This window comes from Scardinius erythrophthalmus (genome assembly GCF_964197995.2).
Source record: "Scardinius erythrophthalmus genome assembly, chromosome: 3".
Lineage (NCBI taxonomy): Eukaryota > Metazoa > Chordata > Actinopteri > Cypriniformes > Leuciscidae > Scardinius > Scardinius erythrophthalmus.
Window position 1 is genome coordinate 18,294,042 of NC_138223.1, and position 21,333 is coordinate 18,315,374.

General features: G+C 36.2%; 1 protein-coding gene across 2 annotated transcripts in view; it reads right to left on the minus strand.

The window, feature by feature from the left end:
• lrba (LPS-responsive vesicle trafficking, beach and anchor containing) overlaps positions 1-21,333 on the minus strand; it is a 275,018-nt gene that overhangs the window by 42,919 nt on the left and 210,766 nt on the right. For both annotated transcript variants that reach the window (XM_081361109.1, XM_081361108.1), the window contains exons 44-46: positions 20,058-20,198; positions 16,476-16,595; positions 11,646-11,798 (exon numbers count right to left, since the gene is read on the minus strand). In XM_081361109.1, the coding sequence (XP_081217235.1) occupies positions 11,646-11,798; positions 16,476-16,595; positions 20,058-20,198 (414 nt within the window). The remainder of the gene's footprint in view (positions 1-11,645; positions 11,799-16,475; positions 16,596-20,057; positions 20,199-21,333) is intronic.

Sequence of the window (21,333 nt, forward strand, 5' to 3'; positions counted from 1 at the left end):
CGCGTCCAAATGATCTGAGGGCGCGGGCGGGTATAGATATATACACTAGATGTCGCTAAGCTACGGTTTCGTTCCAAGGAACTGCAGTAGCCAAGGCGACATCTAGTGTATATATCTATACCCGCCCGCGCCCTCAGATCATTTGGACGCGGCTGTGTTCAAGAGATAACAACGATATAAATACTGTTCGTTTTCTCACACAAACCGCTCGTTTCGTGTCTTAGGCCGTCAATGTGTACTTACGATGGGGAATTGTTTAATTTGGACGATGGGGAATTGTTTTAATTTGGACTTTGTGCATGCTCTTTGAGACCGTGACCATAGACCTGCATGAAATGACTGACAGACAAGAACGGTTTGACCTAAAAATATAAAAATTGAAACTACTGCGGAAAAAAAGACACCTACATCTTGGATGCCCTTCAGGTAAGCTAAAACATACCAAAATGTAATTTCAAAGTGAACTATCCCTTTAATGTAAACCTTGAAATGTTAAAAATGTATTAGCAAATTAAATTAAATTAAATTAGAAATTAATATTATCAATGAACAATGCTTTTGCAGCATTATTAATTTAGGCTAGTTCATGATATCTATAGATTAACTATAAGCTTAACGAACTGAACCTTTAGCCAAACAGTCAATGGAACACTGAGCTCTACAAACTAATTAGAAAAAAAATAAAATAATAATAATACATAAATAGCTAAAAAAATAAAATAATAATAATAATAATAATAATAATATATATATATATATATATATATATATATATATACACACACACACATTTATTATATAAGATCGGAAAGAGCACTTTTTAAGGACTAATTATTCACTGTCTCATGACCATAATCCTAATAATTCAGTTTAAAACCGTTTAAAAGCTGCTAAAATATTTAACCATTTCGGTTCCACTTGCACTCATGAAAATGAATTTCCCTTTAAAGTTCAGTTACTGTCTTTGATCAGTCATCAATAAGCATTAAAAAATAGAGACTGTACACTTTGATGACCTTTCCTATTTCCAGTGGAATGCATTATTAACCCTAGAAAAGCCCAGGCCAATGTCATACATGAGTATATCATTCTCTGCCTATTACGGCTGGGGTACATGTAAGGTGACCCTGAGAATCCCCAGAAGTTTAACAGGACAGAGTCATATGAAGCAGCAGTAAATTAAGATGCTCTGCTGTTGGTGTGAATGTTGATATCTAGGGTCAGTGATTTCCATGATGGATGCCCTAAACTTGTCGTCCTTGTCGGGGCTGGTTTGAAATGCAGACGGGGTGAGAGTGATCGTGTGTGTATGTGTGAGAGAGAGGCCAATGAGTTGCACCCATGCTGAAAATTAATTTCTCCATTTATTCACAGGGCATGCTTGAGTGAATGACTGTGAAGGAGAATTCCAAGGCTAAGGTGCATTTCTTCCTATCACACAACAACCAAACGTGCTAGCATGCACATCAACAGGCTGGTCTTTCAAACAGGAGAAGAGAGGAACTTCTGGAGTCTTGTAAAGTGGGTGAGTGTGTCAGCTGCAGTGGATCACAGTATTTCACAGGCTCCGCTCTACTCCCAACATTACATCACACAAGAGGAGGAATCATCATGACAACACAAGCAGATACTGTGCAGACACATGCACTCTATTCCACTATCAGAAGCTGAAATGGTAAAGGAAACAAACATAGTGCGAAGCGGAGGGCAGATTCTGAGAAATATCTGTCTTCATGTCATCTATGCAAAACCGATTAGTAAGAAAGTAGTCATTTAGCTCACACCTTGATTTAAACTGTACACAGTAAAAGGTTTACACTTTATTTAAACACTAAAATGAGTTTGTCTAGTGTTATACTTGTGATCAAGTGGATTTGGAGTCTCTGTCAGTGTTACTTTAGTAGTATTTATATTATATTATCATTTTTATTAATATTTTGAATTAGCTTTTATTTTTATATTTTCAGGTTTCACTTTAATTCTTTTTATTCTAATATTCATAAAAAATGTATGTTCTTTTGTTATATTCTTTCTCATTTCTGTTAGTTATTCTATTATTTTTTAATAGGTAATTCAGATTTATTTTTATTTCCTGTAGTAATTTTAGTACTTTTAGTACTTTTATGTATGTACTATGTAAGCATGCTAGTATATATATATATATATATATATACACACACACAAAATTTTGTGCCAATTTTACTAATGTTTGAAAATATTAAAAAAAGAATACTCATAAAAAATAAAAAAATAAAAAACATTGTTTTTCAAAATAAATAAATAAAATGTTCATACATTTAAAATATTGACAAAATATAATACACAGATGAAACTGCCGCAACGCATCACGTGAAGGCCAATCCAAGCTTGGTTGTTTACAACTGTGGTTGGTAGGCAAAATAACCCAGCACTGAGGAAAAAATGCCCACATTTGGTTGGTGACATCATTTTCCCAGCCTGTTAGTATTGACAGTTAAGGTACAGTAGCCACATCAGCACTAGCGATGACAGCGTGAGCTGAGATGCATTAAGACATGGCCATAGATGTGTTTGAACAGAAAAGAATGCGTGAGGAGATGAGAGGAGAATGCAAACACTGATGACCTCTGACACAGCAGACGTCTGTGGTCTTCATATGGAGACATGCAGCCTGCAGACGGGCTGTGGGAAACACAGGAGTTTCGTGACGAAGTTCGCTATAAGACATGACTCAGACGTATCCTCTCAGTTTAGATGTCTGCTGCTACACGTGTTCGGCTCTTGTGATGAAACTTAAATCAAAGGCAGTACCAAACCTCAAGCTCAACTCAAAGATGATCATGTGATATCACCATTAGAATATTGTGTTGACCTTCAGTTCCCACACAAGGCAACAACACTTAATGGACTCACCCAAAATCCCAGCACACTTTAGTAAGTGCAAAAAGCTGTCATCATATAAATCTGACAAACTTCAGAACGCTGCGTTCACGGGTGTATGTCGGTCTTCTGCATGTTTTTGCTCAACTTAAAATGGCACTTGTCTCTCAGCAAAGTGTGAGCTTGATTTAATGGCGAATCAGTTATCGGTCCCAGCTGGCACGCACAAAAAACTAAAAAACTTAATTGGTGTAGGAAGTATTTTCACTCAGAAATTGCTAGTAAATTTCACAAATAATTACAAAGAAACAGCAAGTAACACTATGAATTCATTTTTATAGTGTAGACTTCAACATAGTCTAACACTAAAAAAGCTTGTGCTGTAAAACACTAGACTGTTCATTTCACAAATGTTCTAACAGAATAATACACATATTGTCATCCAAATAGTTAGCAAACACAAATACTTGACTATGTGACACAGTACCTCTGTTCCAAAACCTATTGAGCCAACAATGGCAGCATCCTATCTGTAAGAGAAACTCATATGTGACTGATGTGGACATTCTAAATAGAAAGCAACTCTACATGCCACACAACTAACATTTTCATATCAAGAAAGATGACATTAAGTTGTAACCAAGAGTAGAACTCGTTGTACCACAGCATCATGTCCTGGTTTTGGAGCATATCAAATTCTTTTCATCACTCAGCCAATTTCCTACAATCAGCAAATACACCCTGACATTTGTGAAAGCAAACATGCATGCATCTGCAAGCTCGGTGATTCTTTACAACAGTCCCCTGTCACTGTGCCACTCTTCAGATCATAAGGGCATTTCTATCTGATGCGTGCACATGCTCTCTGTGGATGATCAACTGTCATCTGCATTAGTGTCCTCAGTATAATATGACTTGAGTCTGGTGGCGTGGAGCTCAGGAAAAAAATAGGTATAGTTTTCTTTGAGAGTCTTGGAGACATTGCCGCAATTCTTCTGGATTTAGTCAGTCTCAGTTTTTTTCTGTTTCTTCATGTAATCGCAGACAGACTTGATGATGGTGAGATCAGATCTCTGCGTGGAGCATACCGGCTGTTGTCAGACTTCTCTTGCATACAAAAATCTAACTGGATTATTACAATTAATGGCAAAATGAATGTTTGGAAATGTAAACTAATATTTCCTACTGACACACAAGAGCAAAAGATATAAATAACGCTTAAAAACATTTTTGAGTGAAAATACTAACATGTACAGTACTGTATATATATATATATATATATATATACAGACTGTGAAAATAAACTGGGAACTATTACTATGATGTAAAGTTTATGTTTGCAGACTTAATATCAGTATGAGCAACTAGTTGCTCATATTTAAAATGTATAGAGTTGTAATCAAAATTATGCAACCCCCATTGCAAATCAGGTGTATTTGCAAAATGTACAGACTTTCAGATCAAATTGTTCAAATTGTCAAATTTCAAATCAACAAATCAAACAAAATTATTTGAAATAGCTCAACACAAGAAATATTTCATGTGGTTTCCCCAAATTCAACTGAAAATGCAACTTTTAATAACTTCCGCAGTCTCAAAATTATTCAACCCCTTCATGGCAAGCATCTTTAGTACTTAGTAGAACACCCTTTTGCTGTTATGACCTCCTGCAAATGAGATGTATAACCAGACACCAGCTTCTGACAGCGTTTCTGAGGAATCTTAACCCATTTCTCATGAGCAATGTCCTCCAGTTCAGTAATTGAGTTTCTTGAGTTTGCGTGCTGCAACCACCTCCTGTTCCTTGTTTGTGAACGCCGATGAAATCTTCTCTTAAATTTTTGGACCATTCTTTTGATATCATTTGACATCATCTTTTGATGTCCATTCTCATATTTCTAACATGCATGATATTTCAAACGTGACACTCAACAAACCTAGCCAAATCAGATATTTTGTGTGTTCTAGCTCAAGCACACCTGGTGCAACTAATGAAGCCCCTGATTAGTTGCATCAGGTGTGCTTGAGACGACACCTGTTTTGCAGATTTGTGCTGTTGTGAGGGATTCTATTCAGAGGGCTGAATAATTTTGAGACTGCAGGAGTCATTAAAAGTAGCATTTTCAGTTGAATTTGAGGAAACCACTTGAAATATTTGTTGTGTTGAGCTATTTCAATTACTTTTGTTTGATTTGTTCATTGCAAACAGCTGAAAGTCTGTAAAGTTTGCCAATAAACCTGATTTGCAATGGGGGATGAATAATTTTGATTACAACTGTATGTCTGAAGCAATAAATTAATCAATTAACAATGACAAAAAGTAAAATAAGAAGATTTGCACTTAGTGAACTGAAGCGCATATTTGCTTCCTGTGTTTGCAGTAGTAGTACACTATGTACTATATGGCAACTACTTCTCATACTAGATTATCTTTTAATGACGGTGAAGCTTAAAATGACAGTTTAATGCATATCCCACACTGGTTTGTGATAAAACATGAATATGAATGACATACTTCTTAAATACATCTATGTTAATCGATTCTGTAATTTGCCAACTAACAAAAGTCATTTGGCAACTAAATGTTTTTAACGGTCTCAAGTCATTTTTAGTCTAAAGCCTTGGAGTGGTTACCAGCTGTGATATGAGTGTAGTCAAAGGGTATAAAACATGTAGTTTACACAGTTTGTACTGCAATTAGACCAGTATGGTACTTTTCCAGTAAATGACCATGCCCTTTAAATAGCTGATGCAATACTAAACAGTTAAATATTAACACGAATATATTAACACCTTTCTCACTCTACTGCCACTTATAGTACATCAACCTCAATGTCAACACATGATAAGCAAGCACTAGTATGTTAGTTAGCATCACTAACCACAGTTGTCCACTAGGCTGAAAACATCTCCCTTATAATTCTTGAGGATCTTTTTGAGGTTTATGGAGAGCAACCTGGTCCAAGGTCACTGCACAGTTAAGTCTACAATCACCTGCCACTGCTGCGGTTATATCTGGGTGAATATGTGATGAAGGATTAGTCATGTATTGTGGAATGTTCTTTAGCATGACAGTGGCCAGAGCTGACTTGTTATCTGGCGGGTGGGATCAAGTTCTTAACCTCTCCCTCGACCCTGTGGTAAAAACAACAATCGCTGCTGATGTGAGTGTCGCGTGACATCAGAAAGGGAGGGAAGGCTATGAGAAGAGAGGGAGAGGGAAATGTTTTTATTTCAGCAGGGGTCTGTTTAAAATACCCATTTAATCCAACACACATCCTTAAACTTATGTATTTACAATGCTCATGAATCCTACCCAGTGTGAGCACCATTTAACATAACAGGACCCAGGGAAAAGACAGTTTGGAGAGAGTAGGGGAAACGCATCATTTGGGAAACTTGCTTAAAAACATTATTTTTCATTGTATTTCATTATATTTCCGTTTGGTGCTTCAGAAATGACACATACACATTACACAAATATACAGTATGACCACTGTTGAACAATTCTAGAATAAATTAATATTTTGACCTAAAGCTTTTTAGCGAATCAAAACCACATAACACAACCAGTGTAGTCTGATTCCAGAACAAATGACTCTTATGACCAATGCATGAGCCAATGACAACAAATAAGACAATTCAATAAATGAATAAGTGAATGAAGGAATTAATGAAAGATTCAAATTTATATATAGTAAGGGCTAGTTACTGGATTGCATATATGACACCTCTAAACATCCGTGAAAAGTAATTAAAAAGCTTTTAAAATTAATGAATTACATTTATTTATAATATTTATATCTGGTCCATTCTGATATCATAATTTGGCAACAGACAGCTGAGGACAATAAATGCAAAATATATTTGCTTCTGAATCAATAATGGAACCAATAAGAAAGCAGAATTGTTAGGAAACTGAATCTTTAGGGACATATTTCTGGGGTAATTTTAGGTTGAAGCATATTAAGACTAGATCAGTTATCTGGAAAGTTATTCAGGGGAACTGTTAACAACTTAAATTCATGACTGCAAGATACAAATTCTGATTTATTCATTTAATTAAACCTTTTAAGTTGCAAACATTATTTTATTGAGTTCTGTCAACGTAATAATGTTGATCATTAGATTAACTTAATATTGTGTGTAATGTAAACTCAAATTTCAGCATTGATTTAAAAAAATAAGTTAGTAACTTAATAAAATTGTCTTGATAACTTGAAATTGGCCAGTGGATTTCTAGTTCCAGCATGCTTTGCATAGGACTAGATATGGAGAATTAATGTTGAAATTAAGCGTTATTTTACGTTGTTTTTTTTTTTAACAAAGAAAGACCTTTTAGTGTTTAATGCTGTTATGTTTGACATTTAAATGAGTTTCTTTCTACTATATTGAAGTTTTTTGGTTACCATTGTGCTGAAGAGTAGATGCATGAATGTAAACTACATTGACCATAAGCAATGACTGCAATAATGCCAGTGACAAATAAACTTGTTCATTAAACTTACATGCAAAATAAGTTACGTTTAGCATGTTCTATACTTGCTGTGGATTTTAACTGACTGAAATTATTAAGAAATTATTAAGTTCCTCTAATGTAGTTTGTTGGTTGAAAGTAATTTCATTAAAAGTTAATGGAAAAAATTGACGCAAACAGTGTTTTTGTTTGTTTGAGCTAACAGATTATTTTGCATTATGTTGAGGAAATTATTTTGCTGTTCTGAGGATACATAGGCGCTCACAAAAACAGTATGTACCAATGGTGAGTGCAGTTATTTCTGGAAGCATGCATTTAGCGTGACTTGTGCAGATTGCAGTTTAATTAGCTGTTAATCATCTATACAACATAAATGACCAAGTGTGTGCACCATGCTGTTTTCTGGCCATTAGTGACAGATGAGCTAAAGAGTGTAGCAGGCCATTAGCTCTCTGCTGCATGTGTCTGTCTCTGACTGAGTCTGCGCCCTCATTACAAATGTAGCCCATTGTAGCAGAGTAGAACAGCTGACATCCCCTAATGCCAGCTATAAGTCATCAGCGGTGCTCATGCCCACTTTATACACACACACACACACACACACACACACACACACACACACACACACACACACACACACACACACACACACACACACACACACACACACACACACACACACACACACACACACACACACACAAGAGAGACAGAGAAGATCATGTTAATGAGAGGTTTCTGGGATGTAACTGCTGACAAAGAGCGGTAAGAGATCAGAGCATTTTTTTGGGATTATGAAAAGATCAACTGAAAAATCTAATTACTGGAAAAGAGGATAAAACCTGTGACTTTACTTGCAGAAGAGTGTCTGCTGAGCTTCACTAACAAGATTCAACACAACATTTGTAGACACCACAGCTAAGCGTAGAGCACATGGAACCTTATGATTCACACTTTTTTTCTTGCACAAACAAACAGTCAATAACAAGGACTGATCAAAAGAGAAAGATCAAATTGTCTTCGTAAGTATCACAAGCGAAAACATATCTGGCATATGTAGACGGATACAAATGTACCTAGGTCAGAATTTATTCTCATGAGCACAAAACTCCCCTGCACTATCAACAATACTTGTAATACTTCTTTATTTTTGTATAATATTATCACATTGCAGACAATGATTTAATGGCTAACTTATATTATAAAATGAGGATAAAATTAACAATACAGTAAATAATTAGTAGATGTGTCCACACTTTTGCCACTTTGAGGGGAGAGTTAACCCCCAAAATTTTATTCTGTCATCTTTTACTCACCTTTTATTTATCTTCAGAACAGAAACTAAGATAGTTTTAATATTTGCTCATTATTTTTGTCCATCCATTGAAAGTACAAAAACACACAATTTAAAGTAACTCATATGAGTCAAGCAGTTTAATGTAAGTTGCTTGACATGCAAGAAGAAACCTTGTGTGTTTTTGTGTGTCAAGTAAGCACTTTAGAACTTCTGTGTTTACTATATTTGATGCGCTTTATCTATGTGTGTTGATCAATATTGATTTATGAATAAAAACCTAAATTACATCTGTTCAAAACAGATATGAAGTTATGTGTCACTTCAGCACACTTTGATTATATTGCTTGATTCATATGGAATACTTTTACAATGTCTATTTGTACAGTGTGAGGTTATATATTATTAATCAAATATAATATGATTTTTTAAATGTTTTGAAAGAAGTTTAATATGCTCATAAGCATTTATTGAACAAAAGTACTTTAAAAATGTAATAATTTGAAATATTGTTCCAATTTAGAATAACACTTTCTTTGTTTTAATTTCTTGTAAAATGTAGTTTATTCTTGTGATAGCAAAGCTGAAGGATCTCATGTCATGTAGACATATTACAGGCTACAATCTGCCCCTGCATTTAGTTTAGATTGTGTCAGAAGATATGATGCACTGTACAGAAGCACTTCCATGCACTTAGTTGGCAGGCAGAGTCTGTGATATAAGGCCAATTAATACAGTATAGGTGTTGCTCACAACAGTACAAGTATATTCCTATAGCACATTCACACATCAAATAGCATCTGATAGTGATCAAACAGCTAAAGTCTGTGCGACCCTACATACAGAGTGTGAATGTCTGTGTGCAAAACAGTTACATTGGATGAGGGGGTTTGTGTGTACTTGTTTAACATACATTGTGAGGACCAAATGTCCCCACAAAAATAGTAAAACCTGAGATCACCTGACCAGCCAGCGGTCCCAAAAAGGTTTGAAAATGCAAAAAGGTTTCTGTGATGAGTAGGTTTAGGGGTAGGGTTAGTGTAAGGGGATAGAATATACAGTTTGTACAGTATAAAAATCATTATGTCTGTAGTCCCCATAAAGATACCGGAACCTAACGTGTGTGTGTGACACAGAAAGAACTGAATGAAAGCATCAGGCTAATATCAGTGTTGTAATTATCACCATAAAACAGGTCACAGGACTTTCAATGGATGGACAAAAAAAGATAAGAGAATTATGAAAATATCAAAGTGGAAAAAAAGTTGAGAAAAATTGTCAAGCTTTTAGAAGACAATTTTAGAATGCTAATAATGAACTTTGCTTGTCAAGATCATGTAATGTAATATGTTATAATGGTCAATGTACAGCACTGTAGGTTAACAGGGATGGTATTTCCATTACATGCCTGCCCATTTACTTCACTCGATTCCTGCTGTTCAGATCAATAGTAAATCTTCACACTGGACCAAGTCAATCAATTCGTGTTGTGTCTCTCTGTGTTGCTCTATACATTGAGCTTAATTGAGTGTTAGTAAAAATGATCTGAGATCAGTTTTATAAATCCTGATACAGGAAAGTGAGGAAATGGAAGCTGATTACAGATGCATCAGCTGTATCACCTATCATTTGCATATTGTAAGGCAGAGTGTATAACAGAAATTGATAGGATAATAGGTAGTACTGAGGAGTTGGTATCACACTGATCTCAGAGCAGTTTTGAGGTAAGAATAGTCAGAACAGTTGAACGTAGTGTGGGATTAGTGCTGGCTAGCTGTGGTAGTACAGTAGCTGCCCATACAGGATAAATAATCCTTTTATTTTAATATACTGTTAAATATAATGCATTCCTGTGATGGCAAAGCTGAATATTCAGCATCATTTTCAGCATCCTTACTCCAGTCTTCAGTGTCATGATCTTTCAGAAATCACTCTAATAGGCTGATTCATTGATTAAGTAACATATCTTATTACAGGTATAATAAATGTTGAAAACAGCTGTGCCTCAATATTTTTGAGGAAAACATGATTTCCAGGATTCTATGATGAATAGAAAACTGTCAATAATATCCATGATAATATTTATTTCACTGAATTTTAAATGAAAATAATAATAATAATAATAATGAGAATATTTGCATCAAATGGTCTTCTTCACAGTCACACCCATATTTAAACGTAGCTGTCACTCCTAAAACATTTCACTGTGTACATGGCCTAATTTGCTAACATAGTGAAAGCAAAAGCAACACAATATCAAGACAGTAAAATAAACCAGAGCATGGGAATGTGCAGATACTACTGAGGATGACAGCTTATCCCGAAGATGTAAGAGCTTTGACAATAAAGGATCTCATGTCACCATTAATCTGCACTTATTACAGGTTACAAGCTGCCCATGCCATGCAGTTAGTTTAGATTGAGCACTTGACACACTGCACAAGAAGCAATGGCATGCTATTTAAGTCCGTGATATAAAGCAAATTAATGCAGCACCGGTGCTGCTCAAAACAGTGCAATCAGTACGCCTGTGACTACTAATGTCCTATAGCACAAACACACATCAAAGAGCAACCAGCACTTCACCTGATAGTGATCAAACAACTAAAGTCTGTGCAACCCTACACAAGGACTTAGTGAAAGTGTGTGAACATCTATGTGCATGTCAGAACAGTGACATTAGATGAGGGGGTTGTGGTTGTGTGTGCGAGAGAGAGAGAGAGAGAGAGAGAGAGAGAGAGAGAGAGAGAGAGAGAGAGAGAGAGAGAGAGAGAGACACAGAAAGAGATGATTAATGGGAGAGTCAGATTGATATCAGAGTTGTAATTATCAGCATAAAACAGGTCACAGCGTTAGCGTACACACACACACACACATATGGATACAAAGAGAAAGACACTCTGGCCATAGCAACTTGCAATCATCACTTTAACCGCAATTTAATAAGGGAGATAAAGAAAGATGGAGAGAGACAGAGAGAAAGAAAAGAGATGGAGACACAAAGAGTGAACGTACGAGTCGGTTGATGCGTACGAAATCCTCAGGACTCTTGGCCCAAGGCGGCAGCTCCACATCTGACACCACCGTCCCATCATCCATCACTCCCAGATTGTAATTATTGGAGTTGACAAACATCTCTGGGAGGTAATAGAACTCAGGGATCAATTCCTGTGAGACAAAAAAGAAAAAAAGAAAAAATATATATTTTTAACTACACATTTCACATTATTAAATTATGAAATAATTAGATTAGGGCTGGCAATCCATTAAAAAATGTTATCTTAATTATTCTCAAAAGTTTTGGTAGCTGATGCATTAAATTTAGCTCATTTTTAAAGAAAGAATAAAACAAAAAAATGTGTAAATATGTATAAAAATATTATTAAAGTTGTTATTATGTCTCAAACTGAAGAAAAAAAAAAGTGTCAGGGGACGACCCAAACTCAGAATAGTCTCTGTCTGTCAATCATTTAGCATGTTCGGGTTTTCTGACATCATATTTACAACGTATTTAATTAATTGCATGCCTTAACGCAATGACTTTGACCTCCCTAAATTAGCTATATTTCCACTGATTCAACACTTCAAAAATGTATTTCTTAAATCTCATTTAATAATTCATTCCAAACAAGAAAGTAAACAGGAAAGAAATGATGTTTACTGCCTAATACAGATGTATCCAGTTTCAAGTATTTCAAGACATACTAGATAGCTATACAATATAACAGCTCATTAAACGAGAATCAGGACTGGAGGAATCAGTTATTCCTTTTTTGAATCTTTAGCCTTTAATCTGTGCCACGCTGCCACTCTGAATGAATGATCCGGTTGGAACTATTCCAGTTTTATATTTTAAAATCTTCACATAAAGGGCGACTGCAGGTCATCCTAATAAAGAACATCAAAACAGCAGTGCAGAGGTACACTGCTGTCAAAGCATGGTAAATATCACTAAACCTCTTTCTTCCTTTATGACAAGCTTGGGCGTCACATTGTTTTAAAAAGTGGTGAGGAAAGTTAGGGACATAATGAAATCACAAGGTTAAAGCTTTTGAATATTATTCAGGTTTTACAGAAATAATTTAACAATCTTTGTAACTAAAGTGTTTTCTGATCAATTCAAGTGCTCAAAAATAGCATGTCATTTAGCACGTCAACTTAATTCCAATATCTGACCCTGTCAATTCATAATAAGACAGAAATAGAGTTAAAGCTATGGGTAAAAATATCGGCCATCAAATTAAAATGGTTAACTTGTACTTGGTATCACCCTCAATTTCTATTTCACTCCACTCTTCTATTCATCTGTCTCTCTGCATCTTATTATACCTTATACATTCATTTACACACTCGAGCTGGAAGTGTTAAGTTAGTACTAGGAGCATAAACAAGCTCTTGCTCTGCAGAAACACGAGTCCCCTGGGAGAACCATCTAACTGACAGTCTATCACACACTCTGTATCACAGACTGGTATCTGAACCTACTGAATCTACTGTTCTCTAGGATGGGTCCATGCAAAGGTTAGAGCATAACCACATGGTTAATGTTTCAATGTGGAAGAATAACATTTTAGGCCTAAATTTAAACATTCTTATAAGAACAAATTAAAATATTGCTGCAAGCAGCAATTATCGGGGCCAAGCGCAAAGACGATAACAAACCAACATGACAAAGCCAACATGTCTGGGAGTGTCAGACCAACTGCAACAATGAGCAATTAAAGACATTTTAAGATGATTTTAGGCATTATTATACAGTCACTAATAATATGATTTAATGATTTGTCACTTGATGTGGTGTGGTCAGAGTGAGGTGACAATGACATATACCAAGTTTGGTGTCAATATGTCAATGCATTGCAGAGATAAAGCCTGAATAGTCATTTTGGCATTTTGCCTTAACTTTCATCTATCGACACAAAATCCATGACATTTTGTCGGCACGGTCTGGAGATGATACAATTCGATTTTGGTGAAAATCAGATAAACGGTCTAGGAGAAGTTCGAAAAAATAGGTTTTAAAAGAAAATAAAGATGACAGACAGGAAGTTTGGCTGCCTATGGCAAAATTGGTATCTATGTTTTCGGCATAACCCACATAATCTATTAAGACCAGTGTCATTACAATAGGCAAATTTATTCAAAAGTTATTAGCATTTTTGGAAATTTTCTTTTTACCACAAGGTGGCGCTGCCGAAACTTTTTGAGTACCTTCAAGGTATGGTACCGATGACTCATACTGAGTTTCGTAACGATATGCTAATGCGTTCATAAAATAAAGCATTTAATATTACAATATTGTATTGAAGTCAACGGCAATTTCATATTTTGTCTATTATAGTGCCAACAAGAGGCACAGTCCCACTATTGTTTTTATGTGTCCTCAGAGTGAGCCCATACATGTATGTGTCAAATTTGGTGAAAATATCTCATTTCGTTTCTCATTGTCATTTCAATTCATGAGGTAAAATTTAGCATTTTGGTACAAAATTCTAAACGGCCGACGCCTAAAATGGTCGATATGAAAAAAAAAAAAAATAGATCTCAGTTGACTCAGCATGACGCCCTGAATCTAACAAGACAATTTATATGATTTTTGGACAAACTGTTCAGAAGTTTCAGTGGCGGTGTGCCGAAACGCAGCATGTAGCCTCAGGTCATGCATGTGATAACATGTACCAAGTTTGGTCTGAATACGATAAAGTGTTGCGGAGATACAGCCTTACTTCTGTTTTCGCAAGCACTACGTAAAATTAGTTTAGAATTGACATGAATTCCATAACTTTTTGTCTGCATGGTATGAAGATGATCTGGTTCAATTTTCATATCAGAGCAACGTCCTGGGAAGAGTTCGAAAGTAGGTTTTTCATGACGGAAAGAATTTCTAGCCATAATGGTTCAAAAGTTATTAGCATAAACATGAGTGAAAATTTGGACAATTGGTGGCGCTAGAGGGATTGGGTTAGAGACTACAAATTTGCTATGGTGACTGTTTAGACTATCCTGTATCTGTGAGCAAAATTTCATAACTTTCCCGCAAGCGGTTCTATGGGCTATAATAATAATAAGAGGAACACCAGCAATTACAATGTCAGTAAACTATACTTAATATAACATAATACAGATAGAGACCCTCAATTTGAATGCTATGTATCTACAAAACAGCTCCTCAGTGCATTTCTAGAGGCCAATTAGGTGAGCAAACAAATGGTGGAAGTTCAAAACTAGCCTCCTGCCTTGCTTCTTTTTGGTCCTCTCTTTAAAACCGAAGTCTTTAAAACAAAAAGGTCACAATTTTACAATGGCACCAGGCGCCCTAAGGTTCATGTATGGAGTCTGGCGTAAATTTGGCGTCTTCACTGGCGGCACAAAGACCCAAAGCCACTTAACCAGTGGTGGGGGAGAGAGAGAGCGAGATCGGGGGTACGGGAGGTGCTATTATGTGCAATGGCCCTTGAGCAGAACTGGTCAGAGGGCAAAACCTGTGATCCAAAATCCTGTCCTGCTGTGGGTCAATAGAGAAGGGTGCCCCTGGGCCCCCTCTGATTCCCCTGAGGGGAAACTTTCAGTGTCCGCACTGCTTTCAGCCTAGTGCACGGGGGTCAAGGGATGGAGGTTAAAGGTCAGGCCAGAGTTTGCCTGGCTAGAGACAGACAGGATCATGGCTTTACGCCATTATAGCTCTATTTAGCCTGGACACAAAAACTGCTAAAGGCTTTTCACCCCTTAGTAGAATGAGGGGGTGTTTCTAAATGTGGGGGACTGCTGTGCTTTTTGTTTTGTTTTTTAAGTAAAAGGGATAACAGCATGGCAAATTGATACATTATTACATTTGAAGGCCCTTTGCTTCTCATTTGCACCTATCAGACCTTTTTTGCAAGGTTGAGCAGGGTAAAGCATGTTTGAAATGTTCCACAGCTTCAAAGTCAAATAAACTGGTGGTAATTTCGAGGTTTTTAGTCAAGTCCTTAACTCAGTTTTGATGTGTGCCAATCCTGTTATGCTGATCCACAGTGACAACCTTACGCAGAAACCAAACTGGGTTTTGAGTAAGCTTTCGATATCAAGTGTGACCATGTAATGTGAGCCACATGTCTTTTTATCAAATGAGTGCAATCAGCCCCCGAAAAAAGGCCAGCATGCAACGAGCGTGCTAACAAAATGGCTGTCTGTTGTAATGAATATTTCAAGAGGTCTGGACATTTGCTGAAGTCAATGCAGAGCACTTTGAGGGCCTCTGAGGGGCTACAGTGCACAGTTGGGATTGCTGTCTGACTTTGGTTTGGGGCTGAACAACAAAAGGTTCAGCTGAGGGTTAGAGTGTTATGAAGGGTTTCGCAAGGGAGAGTGTAAGGGAGGAAAGGGGGGAAGTTCGAATTCAAGATTAGTTTAAAGCTTTGATCAAGGACCCTTGACGCTTTCATGGTAGCATGACAAGGATTGCTTGTGACCGTACATGTGCTAGGGCCAGTTTTTATGGAGAGGTGATGGGGGCAGCCGGGCAGAGAGCTGCAGTGTCTCCATGACAACTGCCCTCACACCAAGTCCCAGCAAGCTCCGGTTACCAAGAGGAAGTCAACTCACTAGAGAAACGTCTAATCATGTAATAGTCTCCACATTTGTGAAAAAACAAAATATCAGTGGAAGACGAAAACCAAATCCAGGCCAGGGACGGCCTGATCCCCAACTGAGAAGAAAAAAGGACAGCTTTGTGCACGTGTATAAATATGGATGAGTTAACAATAAGATTACACTTAAAGTAAAAATATGAAGCATTTCTATGGTAATATGACAATTCATCCATACTGTATGCATGTGCGTCGACATGCACATACATGGACGTACCTTCACGTCAGATGTGTCCCTCTGGCAGTTTCTCCAGGCTCTGGACACTGAGGAGAAAGTGCGATCTGCATGGTCAAATTTCCCACCTTGGAAATTCAGGAAGAATGTTGTGAAAGGCTCCTGAGAATAAGAGAGAAGAAAAAAAAAATCTTACTTTCCACACACATTAATGCTAAAACGAGTATTAAAAACTCATGTTAGGACCTAAAACAACTACAGGGCAAATTCCACTGAACAAAGATCATGAATTTAATAACTACGAGTCTACTTTGATCAATATTTAGCCTCCAATTTGAACATTTTTCAATGTGCAACCCAGTCAGTATCTCCTACTTAGCATAGATTCCTGCTGTTCATAACAAAGCCCTATACAATATGATCCTAATTTGTGTGCACTAAATGACGACATCCTCTCCAAGAAAAAGGACCTGAATGCTAAAGAAACCTGTTATTAACCCCGGGCAGACAGTAAAGCCTTTACAAGTGCATTATTTGTTCTTTTCTAATCATGCTTAATCTTGTTTGTGCAGAATCAATAGGTGGTTCTTTTGAAACAATACCTCCCCGATGAGAAGGACGCAATTAGAGTGAATAACACCCCGGTAGGCTACACCATGAAAGAAAAATATCCTAATTACGCAGAAGCTTTTGGGTGTTTGACTGAATTTAACGCCCTCCTTTTCTCTGTCAAGAGCCTCGATATCACGAGGTTGCTGATTTGTGCTATGGTACATGAATTAGGGTGTTTGGTGAAGTGGATTTGGGATAAGCCTGATAATAATGAGAAGGGATCAATACAATGGGCCAACAGGGAATGGCAATGAAAGTGAAAAACTGTAACAATTACAGAGATGGCCAGAAATGGGTTAGTGACCTCTAGCCCTCTCTCTTTGTGTGCAGAATTTATAAGGAATATGTGAATAGACTATACATTAAAAATAAATGTGAAAAATAAAACACAGACATAATTTAAATGAAGAGTAACTGACACTGTGCAAAGGCTTTGTGAGTTGTAGAAGATTATGGGACTTCATTACTGTAAAACTAATATACTGTAGAACCACTTTTTTTTGTACTAAACTATGCTTGCTCAAAATATTGTTATAAACCATGAAGTATTTTTCCTCCAGAGTGTCATGTCTTTGTTCTTTGCAGATATTAGAACACAAAGGATGAAGGGAAGATGAGCGATGTGTTCTGAGTTTGTTAGTATGCAGATAAGGCCTACATTTCAATATAACAATAAATCAACCTGACTGAGCACACACACATGCCCAATTATAAACAACAATTAGTTGCAATGTGTTTCACAACCGATCACATGATGAATGTTTAGCATTTTACTGCAGCATGAAGAGCACAGAGTCGCTGTCTGTTTTAAAACCCTTTAAAAGTGGCAAATCATTTGGACGATTATGATCATGTCCCATTTATTCGTCCTACACAAACAGATTATGAAGGTTAAAGGAACGTTAAAATAAACATTAAAGGAAGTCAAATAATGCACTGACAAATGGGACAATGACAGGCTTTTCTCTCTGATGCTATAAAAAAAGATTTAAAAACTGGTACTGGAGCATTTTGTTTTGTGCAGTTTGGTGTTAGTTGGAAAAACTGTTGTGCTTGATATCTGCATGTGACTGTGTGTGTGTGTGTGTGTGTGTGTGTGTGTGTGTGTGTGTGAGAGAGAGATCGGGTGAGCTTGTTTTTCTATCCTGGTGGGGACTTCAACATGAATGCACACTGACTCATGGGGACCCACTATGGGATCAAAATCCCGCCTAAAGTATTGCAGCCACGGATCAAAAAATAAGCATGAATCAAACATTTAAAAACACATGTAAAAATATTAGGGCTGAAACGATTCATCGAGTTACTCGATTAACTCGATTACAAAAATTAAGGCTTCGTTAAATTCCTATGACGCACACTATACGCACAGGGATCTCATTGTTTCACACGGACCGTTGTTCAATGTTCAGGAAGCACACCATAGCGCGTGATACACTTTGAATTGGGATGGCGGAGACCGGAGAGTAACGGTGCGTGTCCACTACAGCGGCAAAACTCCGCTCAGTGCCGCTGGCAACGATGTAACGTCTCCGCTTTGGGGTGTGTCTGTTGCGAGTGTGTTTAATCTAAGTTTTTTTTTTTTTTTACACACGGACAGTATAATCATCAGCGATGCACGCGATTACATTTAGAAATAGACAAGCTTTGTTTCCAAATGCACCAAGCAAAGATATCCTTTCAATTTTATAAACTTTTAAAAACCCAGCCAATATAATCACAATGAACACATCCAAAATAAAATCTTTAACGTTTATATAACAACTGCAAAGCGTCTAATTTGTAAGCAAAATGATTTACGCATTAAATCCAGCATAAACTCCAGCACAATTGGCATATTTTTAAACTCTCAAAACAGACGTCACATCCCGAACCTCACAGCGATTGGATTTAGTGCGTAAATCATTTTGTTTACAAATTAGACGCTTTGCAGTAGTTTATATATATATATGTTAAAGATTTTATTTTGGATGTGTTCATTGTGATTATATTGGCTGGGTTTATAAAAGTTTATAAAAGTACATTTTGATGTTTGTTTTGAGATTACAGCTGAAAAAGTCTTATTCTTATTTATAATTGTTTTATTTACATTTATTTTTTTATAAATTGTATACATTGTGTACCTGTTTGGCTTGATATTTTATAATCATTTATTTTTGTTCACAGGTGGGTAATTTGCAGAAGGTGCAATCCTTTTTTTGTAATGTTGTATTAAGAAGACAAAACTAAGGCCAAATGGCCTTTACTATTTAAGTTTGTATTCATAGTTTTACATGTTATACATGTTTTACAGTAAGTTGACTTAACTGTATTGTTATATAATTGTTGGCACTGGCACTTATAAACACTAAATGGGTAAAAATTGCAATAAATAGGCTTAGTTTTGGAGCCAAATGTTTGAGTTGGAATAAATACCTCTGTTTTTTTTTGAGAAATAAAAGCCAAATGCTTGATCATTTTACAGCCACATCATTTTCGTTATGCATTATTTGTTTTGGTTGTTTAAAAATACAAAAAAAGAAAAAAAGAAAATTCTGATTAATCGATAAATCGATCGATTAAGTGCTAGATTAATCGATTACAAAAAGAATCGATAGCTGCAGCCCTAAAAAATATATTGCACAAACTGTCTGTTTGACAGTTTCAGTTTGTGCAATATATTTTTACATGTGTTTTTAAATTTTTGATTCACGCTTATTTTTTGATCCGTGGCTGCAATACTTCAGGCGGGAAATTGATCCCATAACCCACAGTGTCATTGAGGTCCCCATAAGCAAACAAGCTTATAAATCAATGGAATATGATATAAATCATATGTTTTTTTGTTTGTTTTTTTGAAAATGTAAAAATGCAGAAAGGTTTCTGTGATGGGTAGGTTTAGGGTTAGTGTAAGGGGATAGAATATACAGTTTGTAAAGTATAAAAGACATTACATCTATGGAAAGTCCCCATAAAGATAGCGAACCAGACTGTCTGTGTGTGTGAGTGTGTGTGTGTGTGTGTGTAACTTACAGTCCTGAGTAGCCACATCTGAGTAAAGCTGGAGGTGGAATAGTGTGTGCCGTAGTGGAATTTGGGCACCTGATCGTCCTCCCATGATTCAAAACGTTCTGAGAAGAATGCAGCTCTCTTTGGGTTGAGTGCACCAATGGGCTGTAATGAGAAAAGACAAGAAACAAAGCAATATACTGTGAAGTTGTATGTAAGAACTACAGGCATTAAATATGAGAAAATTAATGTTGGCGTGGGGGTAAAAAAATAATGACAATAATTTATGTAAATTAATTTACTGCAGCTGTTAAGTTTAATCATTAATAGATTAATAAATAATAGGTTATTTTAAATATCAATATCTGTGTGAAGCTGTGTATAATTACCTATATACACCTTTACACATTACCTATATTTACTATATTTCAAACAGTAAATGATGCATAATTACAAGCAACTAATCCAAACTAAACCCTAATCCCAACTCTACAGTAAGTACATGTTGCTAATAAATATTACTCAGTTATACTTAGCTGTATAATTAAACTGTAACAAAGAAACCTTAAAATAAAGTGTGACCAAAACCATTTACATTTCCACTGAGGGCAAAGCAGAATTGCGTCAGTGTCACATGATCCTTTGGAAATTACTCTAATATGCTGATTTGGCTCTCAGAAAACATTTCTTATTATTTTTAATGTTGAATACGTATGTAGTGCTTAATATTTTTGTGTAAACAGTGATAAAAAAATAATAAAGAGAAATGAGAAATAGAAAAGTTCAAAAGAAAAAAAAAATCTGCGTGATTTTATGCATCCTTGCTAAATAATTAATTTTGAAAAGTAAGTGTACATTTGTGAATTCTTAATGGTGTTAACCATTAATAATAAAAGTTATTTTCATAGTAAGGCAAGGGAGTTCATGAGGAAGTTCATATGTGGCATTCCTATATGACTAATACTAATATAATCCTGTCCTGCATTGGGTTGTATCAAAAGTATTGATTAGCTAGTTTAATTTATTATTGATCCGAAGATATGCAAGCAGGCCATTATTTAAATGCTCATTTATATGTATTGTTATTACCCTGCTGAGTCTTTATTACTCTTGAAAATGACTGCAGCTCTCTGTCCGTCTCTCATTCCTTAGTTTGATCAATAGTAACGGAATGATGAAGCTCCTTGAAATGAGAGGGAGCAGGACAGATTGACCATCTCAATCTCTTTCTCATATCATAGCTCTATAATGAGGGCCCTCAGCTGGTTTTCTATTGATCACAATGGTGTTAGGACAATAT